The 14,982-nt window shown below is 40.5% G+C and overlaps 1 protein-coding gene across 1 annotated transcript in view; it reads right to left on the minus strand.

Moving 5' to 3' along the window:
* Positions 1-14,982, minus strand: part of itprid2 (ITPR interacting domain containing 2) — a 42,320-nt gene that overhangs the window by 13,487 nt on the left and 13,851 nt on the right. Inside the window, exons 5-12 of the mRNA XM_084724829.1 lie at positions 14,386-14,435; positions 14,021-14,074; positions 7,960-7,999; positions 7,776-7,871; positions 4,756-4,815; positions 4,503-4,650; positions 4,278-4,338; positions 452-559 (exon numbers count right to left, since the gene is read on the minus strand). Coding sequence (XP_084580955.1) covers positions 452-559; positions 4,278-4,338; positions 4,503-4,650; positions 4,756-4,815; positions 7,776-7,871; positions 7,960-7,999; positions 14,021-14,074; positions 14,386-14,435 — 617 coding nt within the window. The remainder of the gene's footprint in view (positions 1-451; positions 560-4,277; positions 4,339-4,502; positions 4,651-4,755; positions 4,816-7,775; positions 7,872-7,959; positions 8,000-14,020; positions 14,075-14,385; positions 14,436-14,982) is intronic.

The following is a 14,982-nucleotide window of genomic DNA, read 5'->3' on the forward strand; positions in this document are numbered from 1 at the left end:
TTTTTTAAAGCGATGACAGCTATGCCATTGTTAGACTAGAGAGTTTTGATTTGTAAAGATCAGGAGATCATTGCTACCTTGACAACTATTTATTTACATTTTCTTATTCTTCTTTCAAAAGAAAAGTGCAGCTGCAGGCTACCTCTAAACTACACTGTGTCATCTTTGAAGTGTTGCTTTTGTTTGTTTATCTTCTGTCATGCACTGAACGCGTGCAAGAAGGTGGGGTGGAGAGAAAAAAAAAGTGAGGAATGATAATCCTGCTTTTGATGTCGATCCCTTTTTACTTTAGCTAGTTTCTATCGTTTTTTGACCTAGAATTGAAATTGTGACACCCCCAAGAGCAATCAGTCCAAAACTCAGTCTAAGGCCCAGGACTTCCTGGTTTTCTTAAAATGTAAATCATAGAAAAGCTGTCCTTCAGTAGATTTGGTGTGGTTACAATGGTTACCTTGATCCCTGGAGCTGATGCGCTGGACAGGCTGACCAGAAACCTGACTGTAGAGCTGGAAAAACTCGTTTGCTACTGTGGTCAAGACCTCAATCTGACGGAAACGACCTGAGAGAGACAGAAACAAAACCAAACGGTTACAAGTTGCTTCACAGAGCCAAAATAAATTAATTTTAAACAGCTCTATTATGTCCTAATGAATCTTGATGGGACAACAGAGGTGAAAGGTTTTTTGGCTACTGAGTTGTTGAATTTCCTCACTTTAAAGTTGCATCTAGTTGTGGAACCTTGAGCTGATTATACTGGATACTGGACTGGACACAAATGTCAGAGCCACTCCTCCCTTTCTCCTTCCTTCCTTCTTGTTCTTCTTCTGTGGTTGTGTAAGTCGAGCTGTCAGTCTCATCTCTAACAGGATGATGACTTGCATACATTCCTTCCTTCCGTACTCGCCACTCCTCCCCTCCATCCCTCCATCACTTGCACTCTAAATACTTGTCAGTCTGTTATGAAACACAGACTTCTGTCTTTTGTCCATTGCTCTGTAAATGCTGCATAACTCTCTCTGATGTCATCACCTGAAATACTCTTATCTCTGACCCCATCCTGACCTCCTACAAAATAGTTTCTTGGTTGACAAATTTCACTGGTGCCATTCAGTTATATCACCGTTATCATGTGAAAACCTCCAACTCCAATTTTGGTGACTTTCATTCTTATTTAATCTTACATGAAGCACTACTAGAGTATTTACTGTTGCAGAGAATTTATATTTGCAGCAGTACTATAGGGAATTTTTGGAAACACTGACGGATACCATAAAGAATGAACATTAGGCCCCCCGAGGGAGCATTAGGAACATTAGTATCCCTCTCTCTCCCACTCTAAATCTCCTGCCACCATAATATTATTAAGGTACATGGGAATTGTCAGGAGCCGTGCCCTGACCTGTCCTTAACAGCCAGAGCTCCATTTAGCACACCGTTATCTCTGGAACAGTCAGCATGGAGGAGAAAGGCTGGGACAACTTATTCCTTCTTTCACCCAAAACCACTTATCAATTGACTGCCAATCCCTAATAAACAATCTCCCTCAATAGAGTCTGGGAGCAGGTTGATCAAGCTTAAAATGGGCCTGACCTCTCCTAGTAGAGGTGAGCCAATGGTAGTTCAATCAGTCAAAACAAAAAAAAAAACAACACACAAATTACCTTTTAAATAAACATTATAATTATGATGTTCATTTATTTTATTTTTATCTCTGTGACAGGACTAGGACTGGACTGTTGCCAAGCAACACATTAACATTTTCCTGCAGGCTAACATTAGCTTGCTAGCTACTTCGTGCGTAGTCTCTAACCCTACACTTTACTGTAGTAGAGCTCAATGCAGTTGTCTGGGTTGATCCATATCACTGCCTTAAGGCTGTCTTCAGCTCAGTCTTCTTTACCGATGAATGTTAATGTAACAGTTATTAGAACACCTGAAAGCGGAGTTATACGTGTATTAAAACTTCTTGTGTTGTTATACTCTATATCAGCACTCATGGGATGCTCTTGTCCAATCAAATTACTTGGTTGGAACTAACTGTTGTGTAATAGTTCTTATTACTATTGGTATATTATTATCATTGCTATTAGTAGTAGCATTGGTGGCAGCAAAGGTAATATTAGCATTAGAGCACTTTTTTTGTTTTTCATGACATTTATTTATTTACCTCCTTTCCTTTTTTTATTCATCTGCCCAATAGAGCTCAAACTGGTCTGGTTTCCAGCAGCTCACAGCTGCTTTCAATGAAAAGGCTCTGATAAACCAACTGCACACTATGTGTCCATGCCCAGATATTTCTCTGAGGAGTTGGCTAAATAGACAGTGAATGATGAACTTTCTTCTTCAGGTGAACATAAAAACAAATCCAAGGGGATGATACTTGTTAAAATGTTCTGCTGCCAAAAAGAGGCCACAAAATTGATTAATGCACCTTTAAAACAAGGAGCAAATGTTGTCAAGGAAGCTGCAAATAAGTTAAGACATATGATAAATGAACGATTGTGTCCAAGCTAGAACTCAGTCAGTCATAAAGTTATTTCAGCCACATCTGGGCAAGACTGCAGAACATGACGCTCTTATTTCAGCAGCCGCGTGTGATGATAGTAATACTGTGTGAGTGTGTTTCCTGCTGACTGCTGACTCCACACTAACGCTCATTCTGAGGATCCTAAAACAGGAAGTGAGGAATAAGAGAAAACGACACGTACTACTCCGTCTTTTTTCTTTTTTCATCCCAAGAGATTCTTTCTGATGGTGAGAACAGAGCTTACATAACAAACAACAACACGCACACGTGTCTGGGATCCAGGGAACCGATGGAACAGTATGAGAATGTTCTGGAAAAGAAGAAAGCTTCCAGGAACCACAGACATACTAAAGACTGTTAAAGGAGCAGTTCACTTAAAAAAAAAAGTTAGGTCACAGTTAACTTTAAATCAAACAATTACTACTCCACTACTCAAGTTTAGAGTCTTAGGGTGTTTTCACATTAGGCATGATTGATCTGTACCATGCCTAAGTACGACTGTTCGCCCGTCTCCGTTTTGCTATAATGTAACAAAACCTGCTAATCACAAGATCCAAACAGTAGTCCACGTCCTTGTTTAGGTGCAGTTTAGTTTTCACACCTTATGCAAACTGTGTCAGACTACACATGAAGCTTACTCGAGACCACTTTTGCAGATTGACATGGGCACGGTGCAGTATGCAGTGTTTACATGAACTGGACTTTGCATTAAAGTGTGCTCAAATGTGGGCCAAAGTCCCTGATGTGAAAGTCCACTAAGACAAAAGTTGTCCAAACCTGCTTTCTTTAAATCAATCAGTCTACCCATTTTCAGACCAAAATGGGTAGCTTGCTTAAGGTCAGTAATACATGGAAAACCGGTGCAAAGTGGCAAAAACATCTGCTGCACCGAACAACATAAAAAAAAGAGAACAAAAGAGCTACAGATACAAGTCTAATCAAAATCAATTTCTTTTATGTTGAAGTGCAAATGTTCAGAATGCTCAGCTAAACAAAACTCATTAATTGTCTCATTTACCTAACAACAAACTGGCGCCAGTGATGAGATCGAGTGTGAAATCAGACTTTGCCGATCTCAAGTACTTTCAGCTATGGAGTGATTTATCTTCTCACAGACAGAAGTCTTTTAGTCGAGCCTTTTTTATAGCACAAAGACAGTTAAACTGTCAGGAAGAAGAGATTCAAATGCGCGTGTATGTCTGCGAGTTTGTGTTTAAGTGGGCAACTAGTGCCTTCAGGCAAACATGAATTTGAAAACAAAATCAGGCCATGATGTTATAGGAGCAGGTCTGTGAATGCGCTCATGTATGTGTGTCTTTAATTAGGGAGCCAGTATCTTCATGCAGACATGAGTCTGAAAACAAAAGGAGGCCAGGATGTTAGAGGAGCAGGTCTGTGAGTGTGTGTGCATCAGTGTGTGTGTGTGTCTGGGACAAACAGATCTTTGTCCTTGCTGGCGGTGTCGTCCAGGCAGTTGGCAGAACAGCTAAAAGAGCTGAAGGACCCCACAAATCACCACAATAGTACTGGGAACAGAACACACACAGTGTGAGTCTTTGAGCTTCACTTCCTCCGTCGGCCGTTTTGGGACGTGAACGTGACATCGTTCACCCTCCATCTGCAGTACTGTGTTTGGGTGTTGCTGCGCTTCTGAAACTGACTACTCAACACACTGCTGAGGGTGTAGAGCATACAGTCATAAAAACTACAACAGATGTAAAGATACTATAGACAGCATGGAGGTACATACTTGTGAGGGCGTAGTTGGGGTTCTCCAGTTCCATGCGCTGCAGCTGAGCTCCCAGATAGACCTACAGGTGAACCACACAGGATGTGACGTCATTATAAAACAGCATGGAGTGTACTGGTAACTGTATTGTAGTAACCTGCAGTTCAATAAACCTCAGAAAAACATGCCACATTTGTTTTCATTTAGAGTTTGTTTCCAGTATTATCGTGCTGCTGTCATTAGTACCTTGATGTCGATGCCTCGGGCTGAGGAAGCGTTGTTGATGAACCTGGCAGGAACCCTAGAGGCTAGGTCAGGTTCTTCTCGACCAAAACCAAGATTTAAGAGGACTTCCTCAGGATCCTCCTCGTACAGGTCCAGCAGCTCTGACACACTGTGGACACACACACGTACAGTGAGCAACAAAGTTAGACAGTTAGTCAGCCGGCCAGTCAGTTAGCTGGTGAGTTAGTCTGCTGGTTAGTTTAGTCTGTCTAACCGCAGGGTAAGGAGGATCTCCTCTGGGTGCGCCTCTGACTGCTCCAACACCTCTGAAACACTACGAAGACACAGACAACCAGTTAGTACTTCTCACACACAGGTTTCTTTAGTGGGTTAGTCTGTTAGTGAGGTAGTTGGTTAATTCTTTAGTTAGTGCGGTAGTTAGTTAGTATAATGGCTCCGCCCCTTCCCAGCTCCCCAGCAGCCCCACCTAGAGGAAAAGAAACCTGACCAGCAGCAGAGGATCAGCCCATCCTGGATCTTCCAAAGTTTTTGTGTGGCCCAACTCATTTTGCAGCAGCCTTTTAAGAAACCTGCAACCATTGTTGGTTATTTTGCCTCACTAATTCGCCAATAAAGATACTTTCCTAACGTACCATCAGTGTAAGTGATGGGGGAACAAAATTCACAGCCCTCCGTCTGTGCAAAAATGTATTCACATGTTCTGAAGCTTACATGAGGTATGAGGGATGTTTTTAATGCCCAGTATGGTCAGGAAGAATTATTACAGGAAGCAAAAAATGTTTCCTAAATACTGTTTTATAACAGACTTGAAAAATCTTAAACCTATCTTTCAATTTAGCTAAAGTGGCTTGTTGAAGCTCTGGGGCCGTATTCACAAAGCTTCTTAGTACAAAAAGTTGCTCCTCGTCATGAAATTCTTCTTAAAATTACTATGTTTTCTAAGAATTACCTCTGTTAGTTAGGACCAGACCACAATCACCAATCTTGATGCTATCTAGTGAACCAGCCTGCATCGCCACCAGTTTTAAGTGGTACCACTGTAATCAAGGGTGTCACCAATAGAAGACTTTGAAAATTAACAATAGTCTCTAGAATATGACACACCCACTTCAGTTCCAAAGGAAAACCTGCTAACTTTTGGCTCCAGCTAGGAACCAACTTTTAAGGTTCCAAACTAATGAATTTTTGTTGGTAATACTCTGAAAAGGTCTAAATTAGGTGCTTGGACTGTAACAAGGCCAGTTCCTTGTTGGTGGAAAAGGTCTATAAGAGAGCTCCTAGGGTGAAAAAGTTTCAGCATGTGAACAGAAGTAGGTCTATGTATTCAAACATTTTGTAGCCTACTTATAAAGTATGTTCATTACATAAAATAGTGTTCATCACAATGTCATGTAGAGACAATTGATTTCACTCTCCAGTCTATGCACATTATCACTAAACATGTTTCTTCTTTTTTTGGATCAGCCAATCACAGATTTTACAAGAATGAGTCACACACAGCACCAGAATCAGCCACACCTCGTCACTCAAATAAATGTTTTTGTTCCTTCTTTGCTCAGTTGCTCTGAGAACTTATAACTCCAAAGCTAGTACTCCTTGACAGATGTTTGGCCTAAGTTGGGAGCTCTCTAAGAATTTTCTCTGTTTGTGAATGCAGCCCCTGATGTTTTTATAGATCACTAATCTGTTGGCTTTTCATCTCAAATTGATTGGCATCCCTGAAACCAGATCAGTCCTTCAATCTGCTGCAAAACTTTGTCACACTGAACACAACCCAGAAATCCAGAACTATTTACTACAACACACCATTCAACTCCAACTGCTGGAGTCCTGCTCAAACCCTGGCACCATTAGCCCCACCCCCTGCTCTGACCTCTTCACCTTGCCCCGCTGACCCACCGCCACCAATCCACCAGCCTTCTCAAAGACTAAAAATAAAAACAATACATCCACCAGTTAGTTCAACAACAAATCCTCCAGACACAAAGCTGCTCATGCACCTTAGACATCAAGATTTAATTAGTTTATTAACCACAACTGCTTCAATGATAGAGATCTTTAACATTTTCAACCCAAATTTCTGATAGAGCAGTGACACTATGAGCTGTTATCAATATTAAAACCAGTCAGATTTCACTGGTACATGTCTTTACTTCTGTAAGTTTCAGAAGAAAGAAGCTTTAGTTGGCTAGTGAGAAAAAGTAAGACTCTTTGGCCAGAAACTGACATATTTATATATTTATATTATTGTTTATATTACATTGTCTTATATTAGTGGTTCCCAATGTTGCTTGTGACCTCTTTAAATGAAGCAACCTCTGACCACGGCCAGACTTTTGAGGCACACAACAATATTTAAAAACTAGAAAAATAAATAACAAAGAAATATTTTCATAAGATTTTTTAGAGATTATTAACAACATATGCATTGAGCAGACTAATGTACAGTTAAAAAATAAATCTGTAAACTGTAAATGTAATGTAATGGAGACACAGTGCTTTGTTTGCTCTCAGACAATAGATTTGACAAGTTGCCTAAAATATCAATTCATACAAAAAAATATTTAAAAAGATTGAATTTTTTGTCCTCACTCAAAAATTGTAGCCTGCATGTATTTAGCAGGCAACAGCTCTGTGACATTCAGGCTCTGTGATAATGAATCACTATTATTCTTTTGGATGAGTACAAGTCTACTCTGGTTGTTAAAAGAGAGGTATTGGGAAGGAAAACTGGTATCAGAATAACTCTACTAAATTACACCAAATGTATATTTGTGTATTTATATTATGTATTTCTACAGCTCTGATACAGTGAGGTTGATATCAATGAGATCAAAATACAAACAGTGGATTACATGCATTTTTTCCTGTGAATCCCTAATGCATGACAAGTATTCAAAACCGACGCAGGAATAGTCTCTGACACTAAGAATATAACTTCTGTAGAAAGAATGTAAATATTCTGAGTGGCTATTGCTGAGAAAGCCAACCAAAATATATATATAATAATATCAAAAACAGGGTTTGAGTTGATGAAAATCTCAGAGACAAAAAAGGGAAGAATTTTTTGCTGGTCAGATAGTTTCATTTGAAGGATTTTATCATCTTTGGACCCTTTATTTAGGAACCATTGCTCAACATGCCTGTGCCTCAAAAGTGTTTGTTTCTCTGTAGTGCCATTTAATTGGTTTGAAATTAACAGCCCTTTGTGTCTCCGCCCCTCTCTACCCCTCTCTCCATTAGTCTGACTGAAGACTGACATGGTGAACTGACCTCGAAACCGTGCTGCTCTTTCCCGATCCCGTGGAGTTCATACTTCTTCCTATTTCTTTATATCGACTCCTCTTCTGCTCCGCCGCAAGACCAAAACTGCACACATACATTAACATACACAAAGAGAGTTATGGAGTTATCAAGCTATTAACTGAATTTATAAATAAAATGAAAGTGAACTCACCATGAGTCAGATTTATTGTTACTGGACTGAAGATGGTTGGCTGCAGAGAAAAACAAGGAAATTAAGATCACTCATGTATCACTGAAAATGAATGAAGGAAGGCATATTAGCCTGCGACTATACTTTTTTTATTAATAATTAATCTGTCAAATTATTTTTCTGACTTATTGATGAATAATTTAGTCAATACAAGTCCAAAAAGACTGAAAAATGCTGATAACAAGTAATGGGAAATGGAAGCCGGTGTGGTTTCATCCAAACTAGGTTAGAAAACCGATAGACGCTGTGCAGAGTGATCTCTGTAAGTTTGGTAGGTGGTGTGATTTGTGGCAATTTCAAAACCGCAAACACAAGAGGCAAGAGTGCAAGAAGGATCGATGAAACTTTATCTGCTATAAAATCAGCTGCAATGTTAGCATGTCTAATTAGCTAACTCGCTTAAAACAATGTTATTTCATAATTTACATGACTTATATTATCATTTGGTTTGACTCTAGCCTCTGTCACCTGGACATATAAAAATGTTAGTCATCATTAGCAAAAAAAAAAAAGAAGAAGAAGAAGAAGAAGGTGCTTATCTTATCTACCTCTGCCTGAAATCATGAACCCATTGTTTCAAAAATTAAGAATTTTGAGGGTGACTGCGTTTATACCTCCATAATGCTGAAACTGGTTAACGTTCATCCTGTCAGAGAACCGAAAGTCATCACATGCTGAAGGTGTGACTGTTTTTCAGTTAAAATTAACGTGTTGGGACCTGCCACCCTGCCACTGTAAGTTTGAGTGTCTCGCTCTATTTTCCACTTCATTTCAGCTGAATTTCTTCTTCTTTCTTTGAATCCACAGTGGGTTCTTCTCTGGTGGAAAACTGGATTAAAGGAGCAAAACACGACAGCGACTCAACTTCTTTACATGAATTCACTAACTCACTTCCATCCTATTCACACTGAATCTCTTAATCAACTAATTCACTTCCATCCAGCTCGCACATTCACACTTTAATCCCTCCCATCCTGTCCTGATAACATTTGACATCATTACAGCCCATTAGGATCTGTTCATACATGACATCTCCCAAGTCTTCTGCACCACTAAGGTATTTCTGACAAATGTCATTGTCAACATTATTAAGGCACTTACTGTCAGGATGATTTAGGCCGATGACAAGAAGTAGACAGAGCCACTTAACTAAAGAGGCTGTTAAGGTTCCTAAGTGTATTGGCTTCCACAAAAGAAACAAAAGAGGAAGACACTCTGCGTGCATGTGTGGGTACAAGGAGGGCAAAAGAGGCAAACAGAAAGCTCAATAAAGGGTGCACACTCTGCAAACTGAGCTATCGGTGCACCCCAGTTCTCTGTTCTTTCTAAAGCTTCTTATTATGTTCTACATTTCACCTTGTTGAATATCAACTGTCGCTGTAACTGTGTTTTCCCACAGGTACTATCATCTAACCATTTTATCTCATGTTAACCCTTCATTCGTGGTTCTAACTGTGTGGCTTAACAACCCTTTTGCTCGTAGCTGTAAAACTCCTGACTTCATGCTTAATTTGAATATAAACATCTAGATGATTTTGTACTTATTGCTACTGTGATATTTATTGTGTTTCTCTTGCTGGTTTTTAGACTGTGGCTCAGATGATGCTTGAGGTCCTTCTTGACTATGGATGGGTTTGGTTTCACTTTGTATCCAGTTCCCAGCTGGACTAGTTAAACTCTGATGCTAACAAATTTCTTATCAAATTTTTTATCTGTCTCTCTTTTTTATTAGTGATGAGCAATGGAAAACATTCAGGTAGCAGCTGCTGATTTTTTTGTTTATTTATTTATTTTTTTTGCTGACTGGTTAAAATGAGAAAAAAGTACCAGCAGCAGATTAGATCAAATGTAACGAATTAACATTAACTCAGTAACAGCTAAAATAAAGAGATGCTCTGTTCGGTTAATGTGCCCTCTGCAGCAGATATCTGTAGTCAGCCAAAGATTATTTGATCTTTGTTTGCTCTGATGTCTTCAACAAAGAGTTTGCTGTAAAGTCTACTCCGCCTCCAGAGGACTGGCCTCTGTCAGCGTCCACAGAGGATGAGAGGAAAATCCCACTGAGAGTGAATATGAGTAATGATCCTGGGCCTGATAACATCCTTGGCTGTGTACTAAAAATATGTTCCAGCCAGCCAGTAGATGCCATTACTGACATGTCCAACATATCACTGTCACAGGAGAGTGTTCCCACCTGCATGAAGAGAGCCACCACGGTCCTTATGTCTAAAAAGTCTGCAGTGCCTGGTCTAAATGACTACCGCCCTGTGGCACTCATCCCCATTCTGATGAAGGGCTTTGAGAAACTGGCTCTCTGGTTCTCCAGCACATAAAGAGCAGCATCTCAGCCAGTCTGGACCCGCATAAGTTTGCATTCAAAACAAACAGATCCACGAAGGAGAACAACACCCACATCAGAATGCTGTTTGTTGATTTCAGCTCAGCATCCAACACAATCTGTCCCATGAAGCTGGTTGGCACACTGAACACTGAGGGCCTGAGTACCACACTCTGCATTTGGATATTGGGCTTCCTCACAAACAAACCCCAGGCAGCTCAGACTGGCGGTTTCACCTCCTCCACTCTAGTGCTAAATACCCGAGTCCCCCCAGGGCTGTGTCCTCAGCCCCCTCCTGTTCATCCTGTACACCCATAACTGCAGCCTCCAACATGGAGAACGCTCTACTACGAATTTCATGGATGTGCACAGCCCAAGACAAGAGGACTCTGCAGCAGGTCATTAAAACAGCCCAGAGCATCACTGGTACCCATCCAGGCATCTGGGAGGTGAGATGACTGCCCAGAGCCCAAAGGATACTAAAAGACAATAGCCACCCCAGCCACAGCCTGCTCACCCTGCTGCCATCGAGCAAGAGATACAGAAGTATTCACTGCCACACCATCAGACTACGTATAATTTTCTTCCCTCAGGATGTGAGACTGCACTCTTCCACATAAATTAGTGTTCTATATTTTTATTTATCTATTCAGCCAATCCAATCAATCGATCAAGAGGGAACAACATCAAAATCTTGTGGTCATATTTAATGACATCCTAACCCTAAAAATGAAAACTATAAATCCAACTGAACAAATTTCTCAGTTTGAAGTGATCAAGTGGTCTTTTTTTTTTCAAATCACCTCTCTATGTAATAATGGGTTTAAACAGAATAAGCAGGCATGCAAAAAAGATCTGTGCAGCATTCAACTGTTAATTTAGAATTAATGGGTCAATAGTCAGTGTCAAGAACAAAGTGTTGAAGCTTCAAACTATTCGGCGCAGCCCTAAACTAAAACTCTATCGGAGAATGCTGTTCCTGAACACGATGTCTCTGATCAAATCTACACAACCTCCGACCTCTCAGCATCAACTCATTAGGATCTATTCAGTCCCAGATTCCACCAGCTGACCCTCCGCTCACACACACATGCAGCATTCCCACATGTCAGTGTTCAGTGCTTCAACATAAAGTCATTACAGTCTATTGTTCACTGAATGACACGTACACCCTCTCTCACTCTCACAGCCATTACTGATGTATTCACAGCAGATCAGGGGCATGATGAAAACACACAAACACACATTTAGATGACAGCCAGTCATGCATGCAGTGTGTTTCCACACCTCTGTGACTGTTGACTTTTCCTTCATGAAGAAACAGGACTGAGGAATGAAGATGGAGCGGTGTATATTCTGACACTGTTGTATTTGGCAGACATCTGTCACATGTGATCGAGCTGCATTCTCATGATAAAAAGGAATTCTTGAACACCACACAGGGCTGAACAATTCATTGTTTTGGTTTTTTTTTTTTTTTTTTACATCAAAATCATGATTTTAAAGAGAGCGCTTTTTAAATCACTAAACATCCATTTGAGGGGCAGGGGCTCACTCATTGTGAAACAACCTCTTTATTTTATGAAGTGAAACCTGAAGGCCAGTTCAGGCAGGCAACTCAAGTGTGCCACCACACTTACAAGTCTGTGAAGAGTCTCAATCTTCCAGGTCACAGTGTTCGATAGGAGCTGTCATAGGCAACTAAAATTTGCTCGAGGTTTTGACCAAAGGAGACCAACGCTTTGAAAGAGGAGCGAAAGAAGCCATCTCTGTCAATCTGAAATGACCATCGCTTAACAGAGAAGGTTGTCCAAGAAACCACTGAGCAGCCACCTTCAAAACAGTCTTAAGATCACTCCCCAGACAGGTCAACACCCATCTACATCTGGACTCATGTGACCCTAACAACTCACATGATGGCAGGGTGCGTCAACAACTCACACGTGACCTTGATGACGCCTATCCGCACATTCCTACAGGTGACCCTAACGATCCACATAATGGCTGGATGGGTCAAAGAATCACATGTCTCACAAGGTGTTAAGACCCCACAAAAGGTTAAAAACTTAGAAGGCCCCATTAGTCATTTAGTCACTCTTCCAGACAACATATATCCATCCCAGTCTCTCTCAATTATAGGATTACATACAAGCCAGCAGTGCTCTACTCACTCTTTTTACGCATCACCTGAACCTGAAAGCTGTGCTGTCACTTGCTACTATTCATAGAACATTTCAAAGCTGCACTTCCACAATGCACCTGTGGGCTCTGAAGGTGTGTTTTCACACCTGACAGATGTACTGTGTATTTGCCAAGTTAATGGAGTTTGTTTGGGCTGGTGTAAAAGCTGCTAGTTGAACTCTGGTGCAGACTAAACAACCAGACATGCACACATTAACCGACACATCTAAGCTAACAGGACACAGAATTATTGCGAGACAGTTATGAATGAGTCGTATCAAGACTCTCAGGAGGCCAAAGATATTTCAGACTTGGTATTGAATGTTAAGTCAGTCTTAATTTTGCTCCTAGAATATTCTGATGCAAGTTAAACAGTTTTATAAAAATAAAGACTGTCTTACTTGAAGCTTAAAACGTCAGCATTGTTTTAATTTGTCCAACTATTTATGGAGAAATATAGTCCCTAGCATTCAAAAATGAGTACTGCAGGTTGGAGCCATAGATCATATATTAAATAGGTTGAATCCCTACTTAATATACAATCCATGGTTGAAGTGAATTGTCACCCCCTTCCCCCTTGGCTCAGACAGGTTACCTGCAGGCTGCAGGGACACTGAACAGGGCAGCTCTATAACTGGACAATAAAAAGCAACAGTGAGTCCTACTCCACACGTTAATCAGCTGTTTTCAACTGACTTGTCTTTTAGTGTAAAGCTTAGCCCATCATCCCAAAAACAGAAGTCCACTGCTAAAAAAAATTACACACTCTGGAGTCTGAGTTCAGTGACAGCCTGCCTTCTGCCTGCCAAACTCCATTAACATATTGCTCAATTTGACCATTATAAACATCTACACCTTCTAAAATATCATATCTTATTTCTTACGACTCACAAACAGACACTTACTCATTCAGCAAACATTCTGCATTAATTTGAACCTTAATAATGAAGACTTAATATCTTTTTGTAACATATGAATTTGGATGTGTTAGATTTAGATCTAAACTGTAGTCAAGGTGAAACTGGCCCCTGAAAACATGCAGTCCTCTGCATTAACAATGCAAAGTAAGGTGCCGAGGTGAACCCTCAACTGCTCAGGCGCCTGATTCAGGCAGCCCCATCGCTCTACTTAAATGCACTGAGGGGGTGAGTAGATATGAGACTACAGACACACTACAGACACAGAGCATGCAGTCTGCCCTCTGTTTCAGACACACTTTTCTATTGCCATCACTGTCCGCTTGGTAATTAATGATTCCACTGACAACATAATGTTTGAATCAGGGATTTCTCAACCAATTATTCAAATCATCAACAGAGAGCCCTACCAGGATGCATATAGTCCTCTTACTCTTTATAACAGGACTTATCAAAATGTCAGCGTGTTCTTTTAGCTGTCTGACGTCAATTAAAATACAGAATTAGCAGAACAGGAGGGGAAACTGTTAACAATGAGCAGAGACCTGTAATCGTGTTTGTATTGTGAATTTTTCTCTGTACTGACCTTCAGCTCCCAGTGAAAGGTCATCTTCAAAGCTGCAGCCGTTTCTCAGTGCTCCTGTTCTCACACACACACACACACACGCACACACAGAGGGAGAGAGAGAGAGTACACATGAAGTAGTAAAGTTGCAAAATATGTTGAGTAACATATCCATAGATACATAGGGTAAGAAATGTCTCTACCAATTATGACACATAATCAATCTCATTAACCAGAACCAAATTCTACATTTTAAAACAAGTTGTGATAATTAGTTTGAGCTATTAAGTGGAAAAACAAAGTTAATGGAGATGGAGGTGAATGTCTTAACAAGCTGCGAACCTCACAGTGTAACATATAAAAAACAGACAGAAAATGTTGATTACCTCTGCTGGGAGAAGCACTCTGATCATCTAGAGAGGCTCCGAGGGGAGTCCTGGACAAGAGACATGGAGACAGAGTTATATACCAACCCAAATCATAAACTGACCACTAAAAACTATAAACATCTAACAGACTACTCTATCAGTGAGGTCAGGTCAGCTCCTACACAAGACAAAATACGCCGGCTGCATCACTCAGCATCACAAGAAGGCAAGGGCACATAGTAGCCAGGATGTGTCAGCCCACAATGATGTGGGTCTTCCATTAGCCACGTGGAGTCAAAAGAAATTCAGTGTTGGTGGGTTTAGCCCTAAATGCTCATCTGTTACATCAGACTAGATTGAAATACCTTTAGCCTGAAAGGTAAGGCAGAGTCCTAAACAGGCTAGGCTCACGAGCAACAAATCAGACTACGCTATCTGTCCTGGGCTAACTCCTGATCCAACTGAAGGTAATAATTCCACGTGAACCGCTGGTTGATATAAACAAAAGTATGCCAACACTTTGATTATACCAAGGTTATGCCAAAGAGGAAGAAAAAGAGTCAATAGTTCGTCAACAACAAATATGGCAATGCTGTAGGAGGTTGTAATAACATG

Source organism: Lutjanus erythropterus, chromosome 8 (genome assembly GCF_056507025.1).
Source record: "Lutjanus erythropterus isolate fLutEry1 chromosome 8, fLutEry1.hap2, whole genome shotgun sequence".
Classification (NCBI taxonomy): domain Eukaryota; kingdom Metazoa; phylum Chordata; class Actinopteri; order Lutjaniformes; family Lutjanidae; genus Lutjanus; species Lutjanus erythropterus.